Here is a 14,267-nt window from a genome sequence, read left to right as displayed (position 1 = left end):
GGTGCATCTAAGGAGATAGTTGAACATGGATTTACACTGACATTCACAGTCGAAGGGCAAGTCTGTCACCTCAATGGTTCCCTGTTACCCACAAATGAACAACCAACCACATCTTCATCATCATCGTTTAATGTCTGCTTTCCATGCTAGCATGGGTTGAATGGTTCAACCAGGATCTGGGAAACCACGAGGCTGCACCAGGCCCCATTCTGATCTGGCAGTGTTTCTACAGGTGGATGCACTTCCTAACGCCAACCACTCCGTGAGTATAGTGGGTGCTTTTTTCGTGCCACCGGCCAGAGGAAGCTGGCAAATGGCCACGGTCGGTTGGTGCTTTTATGTGTCACAGGTCCTCAAAATTTACTTCATGAGTGATGTAGGACAATAAACCCAAAGGAGGTGTCAAAACTTCAGACGATGGGTCATGTTAGATGCCAGAAAGGAAAACATATCCACTGACAGCTTTTCGGTGCATTCAAAAACCACGTACCCTCCACCCCCAATTTTCCATGACTGGTTAGGGCAAGGAATACTCGGGCAAATGACAAGTCGCTTAGTCCAATTAGCCCATCATTTACTCCACAAATGATTTGTCATCAATGCTGCACTTTCCTATATCACCTGTTTCAACATAACTGTAATATATATAAACACAAATTATGACCTTTTAATACTGAGCAATGCCGGGTATCTCTGCTAGTCATTCCATAAAATATAATAGGAGAAAAATATTTAAAAAAAAAACATCAACACACAGGAGTGGCTGTGTGGTAAGTAGCTTGTTTACCAACCACATGGTTCCGGGTTCAGTCCCATTGCGTGGCACCTTGGGCAAGTGTCTTCTGCTATATCCTCGGGCCGACCAATGCCTTGTGAGTGAATTTGGTAGACGGAAACTGAAAGAAGCCTGTCCTATATATGTATATATATATATGTATGTGTGTGTATATGTTTGTGTGTCTGTGTTTGTCCCCCTAGCATTGCTTGACAACCGAAGCTGGTGTGTTTATCTTCCCGTCACTTAGCAGTTCGGCAAAAGACACCGATACAATAGGAACTGGGCTTACAAAGAGTAAGTCCTGGGATAGAGTTGCTCGATTAAAGGCGGTGCTCCAGCATGGCCGCAGTCAAAATGACTGAAACAATTAAGAAAAAGATAATACGTGTGAGAGTGAAAAGGGAGGGTGGTTTCGGTTGTGCTAGAAACACCAGCAAAACATCCCTTGAATTGTTCACCTTTTCCTCTGAAAATATTTACTTGTTTTATTTTAACCAAAAAGGCCCCTCCTGTGGTTTTTAAGTTAAAAAAGAAAACGGCCAAAATCGGTTTGGATAGGTATTATTCTAAAGGTTATAGCAATCCAGATAACCATAACGAAATCACTTCTTAATTTTATTTTTTACAAAAATTATACCAGTTTATTAATAGAATGAACTGTCAGTTTTCCAAGTTAAAACTTGAAATGAAAACACTGAAATATCTACTAAAATAATGAAGTATTTATTAAAATAATTGTAATTAAAAATCTGGTGCTTTTTCATGGCCACAAGTAAAATCCAGATTTTCTAGGCATAATTTACGAAGTTTACTGGACAATAGAATTAATATCGATTTCAGACAAGCAGTATTTAAAACTTTCAAAACTGCCTGGTGTTTCCAATTAGCCAGATACATAGGCTTTTACTAAAAAGAAAATATGTGTTACATCTTACCTCTTATAATATATTAGTCGGTGTTTTATAATATTTTTAATTACACAAATAAGCGATCTAGCGAAAAAGACACATCGAAAAGCCGACACGGAACGTCAACGAAACGAATTAAGAATCCGGTTGTTGTGCTTCCCGTATTAATAACACTTTTGTCTGATGCTAAAAGTAAAGTGGTAAATTTTTGAAAATGTGAATTGTAAGAAAAAATGCAAATAATAACAAATGATACAAAGCTAGAAGCTGACATTTTTATTGCTACTTTTACATCCTCCGCGTACCGAACCACAATGTCAAAGAAAGCAACACGACTTGTCAGATAGTGGTGGGTGTGGGGAACAGACACGCGTGTCTTACTCCCATCGAATGTTTTCCGTTTGAACGGCAGTTTTTTCTAGCGGTATCATATGAAATTGTCACCCATAATTATAACCCTAGTATCGATCTATTGCATTTCAATCTGTTTTAGGGTTAGGAGTTGAGGAAAGGTTATCTTTTTTTTCTTCAGAAATGTAAATAAACCCAATCTGTTTCTTAAACGAGGGACATATTCATACGGCACAGAATGTTTTCACCTCAATAGACGTCATTTATTAGTTGAAATTGCAGAAATTGAAGAAATAAAAAACAACAAATATCTTACAAAATGTAGGATTTTCTCAATAAAGCTAAGAGAAAAATAATTTCTTGGGTATTGGTTAGAAAACAACCCACGGGTTTCTCACCTTAACCTTAAAAAGAAATAAACGAAGAACGACACTACAGGTTTAAAGAGGAGATCGTAAGAGTAGCAAAAAACCTGAAAATAAGTAATCAGCATATACTTTTGTATTTTTTGCCATTATTCGGGGTTTTTTCATTATAATTCACATTTCGAAAACGTAATTATAGCAATAAAAACCATTAAAAATTTACCACTTCAGTTTTAGCATCCGACAAATGCGTAGTTATAGGATGGATACAATATTTAGAGATTAGTTCGTTTTGTTTTATTATTACCCACAAGGGGCGAACATAGATGGGACAATACAATCTGATGATGGGGTCAGACACACGAATGGGTTTTTACAATAAATCGAATTTAAAAATTTTCATGAATTACAATAAATGGGCAGAAATCGAATGATGGGACAGACCGGAAGACATTACGGGTGGAGTGGGTGCGGGTTTAGCTTGGACCCCACGAGCCCCGTCTCCCCACTGATACTTTTGGTTGCGCTTGGTATTACATTTATGTTGTATCTTTCACTCGCAACTTTCGTGCTACATCCTTCCATCGTTCTTCATACACTCTCCTAGTCAGGCATATTCTCTCCAGCCCTATCTTCCTTTTCAGGTGAAAGATGAAATACTTCATCAAAACAGGGCCGGAGATGAACTTGCCTGACTGTACACCTTTCATTCTCGTCTTCCATATCACCTCTTTCGCAATCGCTACTACAACGAGAAAACGAAACTTACCTTCATTCACGAGGAAATCCGGTGGGTCAATTTTTGTAATCGACTCAGTCGACAGCTGTACTCTTCGTGTACCTGACAACAGCTGTTCGGCATAAACCCACACCTCAGACACGTCCAGACAATGAACAATAGCGTGCGGGACGGTTTCCCTATCCCGCCCGCATCTTGGACATATCGGACTGTCTTGGCCACCGTGCCTTGCGAGTTTATCCCGAACAGGTAGAGCTCCTCTGTAGCATTGCCATGCCAGAGACTTCTGGAAGTTGTCCAGTGTCCTCGGCTCGAACGTACGTCGGAACAGACTGGCCAGCTGATTATCGTCGAGACCTAGGGTTTCCCCCAAGGTATCTTCACATTCCGCCTCTACCAACCCTCTATAGAAGAATGTGGTGGAACCCCCACCGCAGGCGTTGCCCGAGCGACGGAATAGCAGGAGAGCCTTGCGACACTCCGTGTACCAAGTACCAACTTTCGATCTACGATTCAGCCAGGTTTCCCATCCACCGAAACTAGTGAACTTGGGAAACATCAGTTTTGCTAGCGAAGACCACACCCGTTCACCATCCAGGTAGAGCCACAGATGTCTTAACCTCAGCGCATGTTGTTTTATTATTACCCACAAGGGGCGAACATAGACGGGACAATACAATCTGATGATGGGGTCAGACACACGAATGGGTTTTTACAATAAATCGAATTTTAAAATTTTCATGAATTACAATAAATGGACAGAAATCGAATGATGGGACAGACCGGAAGACATTACGGGTGGAGTGGGTGCGGGTTTAGCTCGGACCCCACGAGCCCCGCCTCCCCACTGATACTTTTGGTTGCGCTTGGTATTACATTTATGTTGTATCTTTCACTCGCAACTTTCGTGCTACATCCTTCCATCGTTCTTCATACACTCTCCTAGTCAGGCATATTCTCTCCAGCCCTATCTTCCTTTTCAGGTGAAAGATGAAATACTTCATCAAACCAGGGCCGGAGATGAACTTGCCTGACTGTACACCTTTCATTCTCGTCTTCCATATCACCTCTTTCGCAATTGCTACTACAACGAGAAAACGAAACTTACCTTCATTCACGAGGAAATCCGGTGGGTCAATTTTTGTAATCGACTCAGTCGACAGCTGTACTCTTTGTGTACCTGACAACAGGTGTTCGGCATAAACCCACACCTCAGACACGTCCGGACAATGAACAATAGCGTGCGGGACGGTTTCCCTATCCCGCCCGCATCTTGGACATATCGGACTGTCTTGGCCACCGTGCCTTGCGAGTTTATCCCGAACAGGTAGAGCTCCTCTGTAGCATTGCCATGCCAGAGACTTCTGGAAGTTGTCCAGTGTCCTCGGCTCGAACGTACGTCGGAACAGACTGGCCAGCTGATTATCGTCGAGACCTAGGGTTTCCCCCAAGGTATCTTCACATTCCGCCTCTACCAACCCTCTATAGAAGAATGTGGTGGAACCCCCACCGCAGGCGTTGCCCGAGCGACGGAATAGCAGGAGAGCCTTGCGACACTCCGTGTACCAAGTACCAACTTTCAATCTACGATTCAGCCAGGTTTCCCATCCACCGAAACTAGTGAACTTGGGAAATATCAGTTTTGCTAGCGAAGACCACACCCGTTCACCATCCAGGTAGAGCCACAGATGTCTTAACCTCAGCGCATGTCTGCGCATCATCAGCCAAGGCATCCCTAGCCACCCTTTAACGGTTGTTGACAGCAAGTAGAGCGTTTCACAAGTGGTTTCCCGCCCTTCCACAAGAAGTAGAAGAGCTGGAACTCATATCTTCAGAAATGTAAACAAAGTCACGTGTGTACATATACCGAAGGATCGCCACATACCCTAACCCTAACACAAACCCTAACTTAAAACCTAACCCTCCATATATAAAAAAAACACTTTTTTGAAATGTATCTGGTACTTCCGGAAGTACACCGGTACTTATACCATAAGATCGCCTTCTTTTATTACAGTAGACATTCCATTTGTTACTTGTGTCCATTCGAAGCTGTCTATCACTTTATTATAGAGGTATAACTTGCTACGTATCACTATTTGCTGTTTATTTTGTCAAAATGATTGGCTTTAATAGTTATCTCTTTTACTTGTTTCAGTCATTTGACTGTGGCCATGCTGGAGCACCACCTTTCAGTCGAGCAAATCGACCCCAGGACTTATTCTTTGTAAGCCTAGGATTTATTCTCTTCGGTCTCTTTAGCCGAACCGCTAAGTTACGGGGACGTAAACACACCAGCATCGGTTGTCCAGCGATGTTAGGGTGACAAACACAGACACATAAACACATACATATACACATATATACGACGGGCTTCTTTCTATGCTTCCTGAGATTCGCCAACACTACACCTGATTTTCGCCCCTCCATACACACGCAAGCATCTATCTGACTCATACACTGTTCACTTCCCATACATTTGTACGTTGCTGTATATAATTTATACGCACTTTTGACAAGTTCTGGTGCACCTGAGCACTGTATACAGTAATTTCATTATTATTATTTTAAAAGTCGTGAACACAACCTAATTTCATTAATAGACCTGATCAGCCAGGGATGATTCCGGGCTAAACAACAGTAACTTATCACATTTCTGAAGATAGTAGGAAGTTATTGTCCAATATTTTGTAGTTTAACATTTTACATAATATCTGAAGGCAAAGGAACAAGAGTCTGTGTATAGAGACTAATTATTCGGGTTAAGGTTTATATAAACAGTTTATTATTATGAAAATGTAGTAATATTTTTTGTAGTTGAATCTCTGCTTTTTAAGTCTTTCCTATATCTTCTACTGTTTCTGTGTCATTTCAGAATATGAGATGTTAGTGGTATAAAGGAGTTTTTACATCAGATACGTCATGAATATTGATCATCCTTTGAAGACTAATGGAAGATATTATAAATAATATATATAACCCTGTTTCTATTACAAATCTATGGTGAATAACTGTGAAATATTTCTTTGGAATTAATACGAACGTTTGTTTTCTTCATTGCCAGTATTTTACATTCTGTTTGAATTTGGAAAAATCTGTGAAGGTCTTTGTATTATCTTCAGATATTCGAGAAGATCAGATTTGCTGTAAATATAGCAGTAGAAGTATTTGAATCAACAAAGACATTTATAAAGAAGAAAAGAAAAATATATTTTGGGGTCGTATACTGCAGAAGAATAATGAATCCACCGGAGATGACAAGAGAAAGAGAAAAATTATCAGACCAATGTGATATCTGTAAAAAGACTTTTTCTAATACAGCAAATCTCACTGTTCACAAGTGTATCGATCCAAGTGGAAAGCAATTTCACTGTGATATCTGTGGTAAATCATTCTCTAAGAAAGATAATCTTACTCATCACAAATACATTCATACAGGAGAGAAACCATATCAATGTGGTATTTGTGGTAAATCATTCTCTAATAGGAGTATCCTTACTTGTCACAAATACATTCATACAGGAGAGAAACCATATCAGTGTGATATCTGTGATAAATCCTTTTCATTAAAACGTAATTTAATTACTCACAAACTTACACATACAGGTGAGAAGCCATATCACTGCAATATTTGTGGTAAATCATTCTCTCATAAGAATAGACTTACTTATCACAAATCAATTCATACAGGAGAGAAACCATATCACTGCAATATCTGTGGTAAATCCTTTGTAGTGAGAAGTAATTTAACTGCTCATGAACTTACTCACACTAATGAAAGGCCATATCAGTGTGATATCTGTGATAAATCATTCTCTCATAAAAGTAACCTTACTAGACACAAATACATTCATACAGGAGAGAAATCATAGCACTGTGATATCTGTGGTAAATCATTCTCTCATAAAAGTAACTTTAATAGACACAAATACATTCATACAGGAGAGAAATCATAGCACTGTGATATCTGCAGTAAATCATTCTGTGTAAGATATTATTTGATTAATCATAAGTCCACTCATAAAGGAGACAAACTATATCTCAGGAATATACTATATATACTCATAAATGTATTTATACAAGAGAGAAGACGTATCACTGTAAGAGGTGTGGTAAATCATTCTCTGTGGAACAATATTTAACTAATCACAAATACATTCATACAGGAGAGACATCATAGCACTGTAATATCTGCAGTAAGTCATTCTGCGTAAGAAAATTTTTTATCAAAAATCCAGTTAGATTGGGCAGATATTATATCGCTGTGATCATCATCATCGTTTAGCATCCACTTTCCATGCTAGCATGGGTTGGACGGTTCAACTGGGGTGTGGGAAGCCAGAAGGCTGCACCAGGCTCCAGTCTGATCTGGCAGTGTTTCTACAGCTGGATGCCCTTCCTAACGCCAACCACTCCGTGAGTGTAGTGGGTGCTTTTTACGTGCCACCGGCAAAGGTGCCAGACGGGGCTGGCAAACGGCCACATTCGGATGGTTCACTTTTGTGCCACCGGCACTGGTATCACAAGTTCAAATTCCATTGATGTTGATCGATTATGATTTTGATTTTTGGTTTTGATATCTGTAGTAAATCATTCTCTTAGGATTATGTTGTTTAACTAATTTTAAATGCATTCATACAGGAGAGAAGACATCTTGCTGTGTTATCTGTGCAAAATAATTCTCTTAACGTAATTTAACTAAACCTGTATTTATTGATATTGATCAATAACAATACCAGTGATAAAATGGGGAATAAAATACAGCAATTGTATTACTTTTTTTCAGACAAATAAATTTTTTACATTTTCCTCATTTGCATCAACTCATTAATTATAATGTGTGTGGTTTTCATTCAAACAATTTTAATTACATTAATTTGCTGTTTTCTTGTGGATATATTATTCCGACACCATTGTATCACATTCCAGTTCCCAACGATGATCAGTTCTTCTCTGCTGGACATGCTTAGGCTATCCCACGATCTGCAGCCTATAATCTAATGAACAATATGTGTCCATATCTTGTACTGGGTACACTACATGGAGTTTCTCCTGACATCTTTTCTACATGCCGAGCTGGGCCATCTCCCTAACAGGATCTGTCTTTGGTCTTTGCTAAATTTACTGTATGGTTTTTCAATCCAGATCTTGCTTCCATACCTGAAATTTGGGATCTTTTCCTTTTGAACGGTGCTTTTCAACACAATTTCTAGTTAACTAAGCACTTTTAAACTTCGTATACTATTAGAATGTGTTTATAAAACATCATTTTTTCTTGGCTTTATTGAGAAAATTCTGTAGGTTGTAAGATATTTCGAGCATTTCGGCAATTTTAACCAATCACTGCTCTCCATTTAGGTAAATAACATTCTGTGCATAATGAATATGTCCCTCCTTTAAGAAACAGATTGGGTTTCTTTACATTTGTGAAGAAAAAAAAGATACCATTCCCCCACCCCTAACCCTAAATCTAAAATAGATTGAAATTCAATAGATCGATACTAGGGCCATAACTATGGATGACAATTTCATACGACACCGCTACAGAAAGTGGGATTTTTTTCTAGCGGTGTCAAATGAAAATGTCACCCATAATTATGGCCCTAGTATCGATCTATTGCATTTCAATCTATTTTAGATTTAGGGTGAGAGTTAGTCTTAGGAGTGTGGGAAGGGTATCTTTTTTTCTTCACAAATGTAAATAAACCCAATCTGTTTCTTAAACGAGGGACATATTCATACAGCACGGAATGTTTACCTAAATGGACTCCAGCGATTGGTTAAAATTGCCAAAATACTCGAATTTTCAGATGAAATATCTTACAAACATAAGGATTTTCTCAATAAAGCCAAGAAAAAATGATGTTTTATAAACACATTCTACCAGTATACAAAGTTTTAAAGTGTTTAGTTAACTAGAAATTATGTTACAAAGTGCCGTTCAAAAGCAAAAGATCCGAAATTTGTTCTCTAATTCTGGTAGTGATTCAGCAATAATAACAAGGTCATCAGCTTGGAAGAGATCCCAAGGGCAGCCAATCTTAAATTCCTCTGTTATTGCTTGCAGGACTATGATAAACAAGAGTGGGGTGAAAAACGATCCTTGGTGGACTCCTATTTTGACACTAAAATTCATGCTATACTCATTGGTGACGTTTACCTTACTGACAGCATCCCTATACATGGCTTTTACATGTCTCACCAACCACTCATCTCTCCCTAAACGATGATGCTGTGGTGATCTCATTCTCGCTCACAACATCATAAGCGGAAAGTGTAACCTCTCGAAAGAGCTGTTCTTCACTCCTGCTCCAGAGCGTCGGCTGCGGGGTCACTCTGAAAAACTCTATCTACGACAATTTCATCTCAATCGAAGGAGAGGGGCTTTCTCAGTCCGGGTTGCGGATCCATGGAATAAGCTGCCGGATGAGATAGTGAAGATGCCGACGACCGCTCGGTTCAAAGTCTCTCTTGACCAGAAACGGCCTGAACTCTTTGTATGACCACCCTCCCTGTACATAACTCCATGTCCCCCTACATGGCCTTGCTTTTTGCTTTTTGAGCCAAAAAATTAACTTAACTTAGCTTCTCTATTGCTCCCCAAATAATAGAGATGGGGACTCTGTCAAAAGCTTTCTCCATGTCAACAAAATCCAAATGCAAAGATATATCTTTGACCAAGTACTTCTGCTTTTGCCTCACCAGGAAGATAGCATTGCTGGTGCTTCTAGTTGATACAATTCTACACCTTGATCCATGTAACTTACATTTATATATGAGGAGACCTATTGAGTCAAGTACATCAACATCAAAAATCAAATGGAAATTATAGTTGTGATAGTCCAACCCATGCTAGCATGGAAAACGGACGCTAAATGATGATGATGATGATGATGATACCTGTGCCGGTGGCAAGTAAAAAGCACCATCCAAACATGACTGATGCCAGCAACACCTTGACTGGCTTCTATGCCGGTGAAAAGCACCAACCGATCATAGCCGTTGCCAGCCTTGCCTGGCACCTGTGCTGTTGGCATGTAAAATGCACCCACTACACTCACGGAGTGGTTGGCATTAGGAAGGAATTTAAGATTGGCTGCCCTTGGGATCTCTTCCAAGCTGATGACCTTGTTCTTATTGCTGAATCCCTACCACAATTAGAGAACAAATTTCAGGTATGGAAGCAAGATCTGGATTGAAAAACCATACAGTAAATTTAGCAAAGACCAAAGACAGATCCTGTCAGGGAGATGGCCCTGCTTGGCATGGAGAAAAAAGGCATCCAGCTGTAGAAACACTGCCAGATCAGACTGGAGCCTGGTGCAGCCATCTGGCTTCCAAGAGACCCGGTCAAACCGTCCAACCCATGCCATCGAGGAAAGCAGACATTAAACGATGATGATGAGGCAGAAACGTTAGCAGGCCGGGCGAAATGCTTTGCGGTATTTCGTCTGTCGTTACGTTCTGAGTTCAAATTCCACCAAGGTCGACTTTGCCTGTCATCCTTTTGGGGTCGATAAATAAAGTACCAGTTTTGCACTGTGGTCGATGTAATCGACTTAATCCCTTTGTCTGTCCCCTCTACGTTTAGCCCCTTGTGGGCAGCAAAGAAATAGATGATGATGATGATATAATTAATGGAAGATACAAGAATATTTATTGATCACTACAATTGTTTCAACATATCTTTATGAGTGGAATATTGAAGAGTTGCTTTATGAGTAGCCAACAGTGTAGATGTATCTTTTCAGGTGATTACAAGATATATTTCATTAAAATAACCTCTGTTCTGCAAAAATTCTTCTTGCTATTTGTTTGTTTTATAATTTGTTGATATTATTTGATTTACAAAACGCAAGGTATTAAATGTTTAGATGGCCGTTTGCCAGCCTCCTCTGGTCCTTTGTGCCGGTGGCACGTAAAAAGCACCAGTCGATCGTGGATGTTTGCCAGCCTCGTCTGGCACCTGTGCAGGTGGCATGTAAAAGGCACCATCCGATCATGGCCATTTGCCAGCCTCATCTGGCACCTGTGCCGGTGGCACATAAAAATCACACACTACACTCATGGAGTGGTTGGCGTCAGGAAGGGCATCCAGCCGTAGAAACACTGCCAGATCAGACTGGGCCTGATGCAGCCTTCTGGCTTCCCAGACCCCAGTTGAACCATCCAACCCAGATGAACCTACCTCACGGCCAGAGGTGCAAATGAGAGTAGCTATATCAAACTCCATTCTTCACCAAGTGCCACACATTAGAGGAAGTTCTTCGTAATAAAGTGTAGTACAAAACGGCGGTGCATCAGCAGGGCCACAGCTCTGAGCTGAAGCAAGAAAAAAAAAAAGGTACCAAACAGATAATCAACATTTTTAATGATGAAGACATTCTCCTTGCATGCTTTCACTGGAAATGTGACATATCCCCACATTTCGCCTATGAAATTTAATTTGTCACCCGTCATGCTACAAAGAAATTTTGCTGTTTTTCTCAACATGGCTGTGTGGAAAGTAGCTTGCTTATGAACCATAAGGTTCTGGGTTCAGTCCCACAACGTGGCACATTGGTTCAATGTCTTCTACTATAGCTTCGGGTCGACCAAAGCCTTGTGAGTGGATTTGGTAGACGGAAACTGAAAGAAGCCTATCATATATATGTATGCTTGTGTGTCTGTGTTTGTCCCCCCAACATTGCTTGACAACCGATGCTAGTGTGTTTACACCCCTGTCACATAGCAGTTTGGCAAAAAGAAAATAGAATAAGTACTAGGCTTACAAAGAATAAGTCCTGGGGTTTATTTGCTCGACTAAAGGCACTGCTCCAGCATGGCCACTGTCAAATGACTGAAACATGTAAAATAGACAGGTTGCCCTATCTTCTTCCATGTATCCATATTTATTATTGAAATATCACTTCCAGTATCGAACTGAAGTTTAATATGTATTCCAATCATTTTTACGTGTACGAATTTTGTTTCTGTTGAGAGCCCTCTAGGATCTTTAATGGTTGATCTTCAGAATTTAGTTCTGCAGTGTGAATTTCTGTATATTCAGTTGTTGTAAGGCCTTTTACCAAAAGAAGACACCTGAACATCTCAGGTGTAAATTCTTTGAGTTTAAAAATATTCACACATTCTGTTAATTGTTCCTGCGTATGTGATAAAATCACCATCCTCTTTTTTCATTATATTCCAAAACACCATCCAAGTGTTAGAGAAGTTTTATCACCGAATATGTTAGACAGTAATTCTATTGTTTCTTTAAAAAAATTTCATTGAGTTTGTTTGGGTAATATGAAATTAAAATAATGTTCATACTCAGATGGGGCTCATTTATGTCATAATAACCTTACTTTTTCTGTGTCTGACCATGTCTTACAATCTTCCTTAAAAATTACCTGCTGTAGTACAATGCAAGTTATACCGTCCTCTGGGTTATAACTGGATTCATAGAGTCCAAAACAGCGTCTGGCAAAAATGTACTTCCCTCATTTTTGGACTTCTTTGAATAAAGCTCCAATAATTGTTGTTGTTGCTGCCTTTGTCGTTGATTTTGCAACAGTTTTATAGAAGCTAATTAGTCTTCCATGATTTAACAATTTTGTATCACAAAAATTTGTTAACTGACCTGCAAGAGCTTCGAAACCCTCATCGCCAGATGTTGTAACATAATTGTTCCGTACAATAAATAAGATAACCAGAAAATTGTAACAACAATCTAATGAACTAACAAATCTTTTACGAACCAACATTCAATATTCCTTAGGAAGTAAACCAAGCGACACCTTCCGACTTCACTTGACTCTGAACCGCAAACTCACTCAGATCGTTACTATTTATACTTTACTCGGACCAGTCTACTCTCAACACAACAGGTGCCATTCTAACCAGATGCCCATCATAAATCCCTGCTTGGTGTCTGGTAAGAACAAGACCATGAAAACCTGCTCTACAGAATGATTTAGCAAAAAATAAGTATGATGATAATCACTTGCATGGGTTGAGCAGGGATGTGCTTGAACCATAGGTAGAGTGGGGCATTAGGCTCTTGAAAAATACTTCCCACTCTGCACCCAAAACTGTGACAAACAGCAATAAGCCTCCAGCTAGTGCCAGAATATGTGGGCAGTAGCACAAAGGGTGCAGATCCTGGGATCCCTGAGTGTGTCCAGCAGAGGATAACTGATCATGGCTGGGAACTGGAGTGTAATACATTTGTGTCAAAATAATATATCCACAAGAAAACAGAGCAAATTAATATAATCAATATTGTTTGAATAAAAAACACAAATCGTAATTAGTGAGTTGATGCAAATGAGGAAAATGTGAAAAATGAATTTATTTTGTAAAAAGTAATACATTTGCAGTATTTTATTCAGCAGGACATCGGTTTTATCAATGATATTGTTATTGATCAATATGAATAAGTATATGTTTAGTTAAGGTAGATTATTGAGAGAATGATTTAGCACAGATTACAGTCATCAGAATCTTCTCCTGTATGAATATGTTTGTGTTTAGTTTATTATTTCTCTCTATGAAAGAATGACTTGTCCCAGATGTCACAGTGATATGATTTCTCTCCTGTATGAATGTATTTGTGATGAGTTCAATATTGTTCCACAGAGAATGATTTACCTCAGATATCACAGCAATAGAGTTTCTCTTCTGTATGAATACGTTTATAAGTATATACAGCATATTCCTGAGAGAATGATTTGCTGCAGACATCACAGTCACATAGTTTCTCTCCAGTGTGAGCAGACTTGTAATTAATTAAATATTTTCTTAAACGGAATGATTTACTGCAGATACTACAGTGCTATGGTGTGTCCCCTGTATTAATGCATTTGTGTCCACTAAAGTACCTTTTTTGAGAGAATGATTTACCACAGATATGGATTCTCGTGTGTATGAACGTGTTTGTGATCAGTTAAATATTTTTTTAAACAGAATGACTTATCACAGATATCGCAAGAATATGGTCTCTCTGCTGTGTGAATGTATCTATGAGAGGTTAAACTGCTTCTAGAAGAAAATGATTTACACAGATATATCACAGGGATATGGATTGTCTCCTGTATGTGTGTATTTGTGATAAGCAAGGCTACTTTTTTCAGAGAATGCTACAC

General features: G+C 39.3%; 2 protein-coding genes across 6 annotated transcripts in view; one reads left to right on the top strand and one right to left on the bottom strand.

Moving 5' to 3' along the window:
* LOC118768137 (zinc finger protein 708-like) overlaps positions 1 to 14,267 on the bottom strand; it is a 141,347-nt gene that overhangs the window by 2,646 nt on the left and 124,434 nt on the right. Inside the window, exon 1 of one of the 5 annotated variants that reach the window (XM_036514016.1) lies at positions 1,714 to 2,169. The exons of the other annotated variants lie outside the window; for them this stretch is intronic. The gene's annotated coding sequence lies outside the window, so the exon portion shown is untranslated. Of the gene's footprint in view, positions 1 to 1,713; positions 2,170 to 14,267 lie in introns of those variants that run through there. 5 annotated transcript variants of the gene reach the window in all.
* LOC118768140 (gastrula zinc finger protein XlCGF49.1-like) lies at positions 5,956 to 7,518 on the top strand. The gene is made up of 2 exons (XM_036514021.1): positions 5,956 to 6,144; positions 6,264 to 7,518. Exons 1-2 carry the CDS (start codon positions 6,142 to 6,144, stop codon positions 7,011 to 7,013), a joined length of 753 nt encoding a protein of 250 aa, XP_036369914.1. The 5' UTR covers positions 5,956 to 6,141; the 3' UTR covers positions 7,014 to 7,518.

Source organism: Octopus sinensis, linkage group LG27 (genome assembly GCF_006345805.1).
Source record: "Octopus sinensis linkage group LG27, ASM634580v1, whole genome shotgun sequence".
Lineage (NCBI taxonomy): Eukaryota > Metazoa > Mollusca > Cephalopoda > Octopoda > Octopodidae > Octopus > Octopus sinensis.
This window is presented reverse-complemented; position numbering and strand designations above follow the sequence as displayed.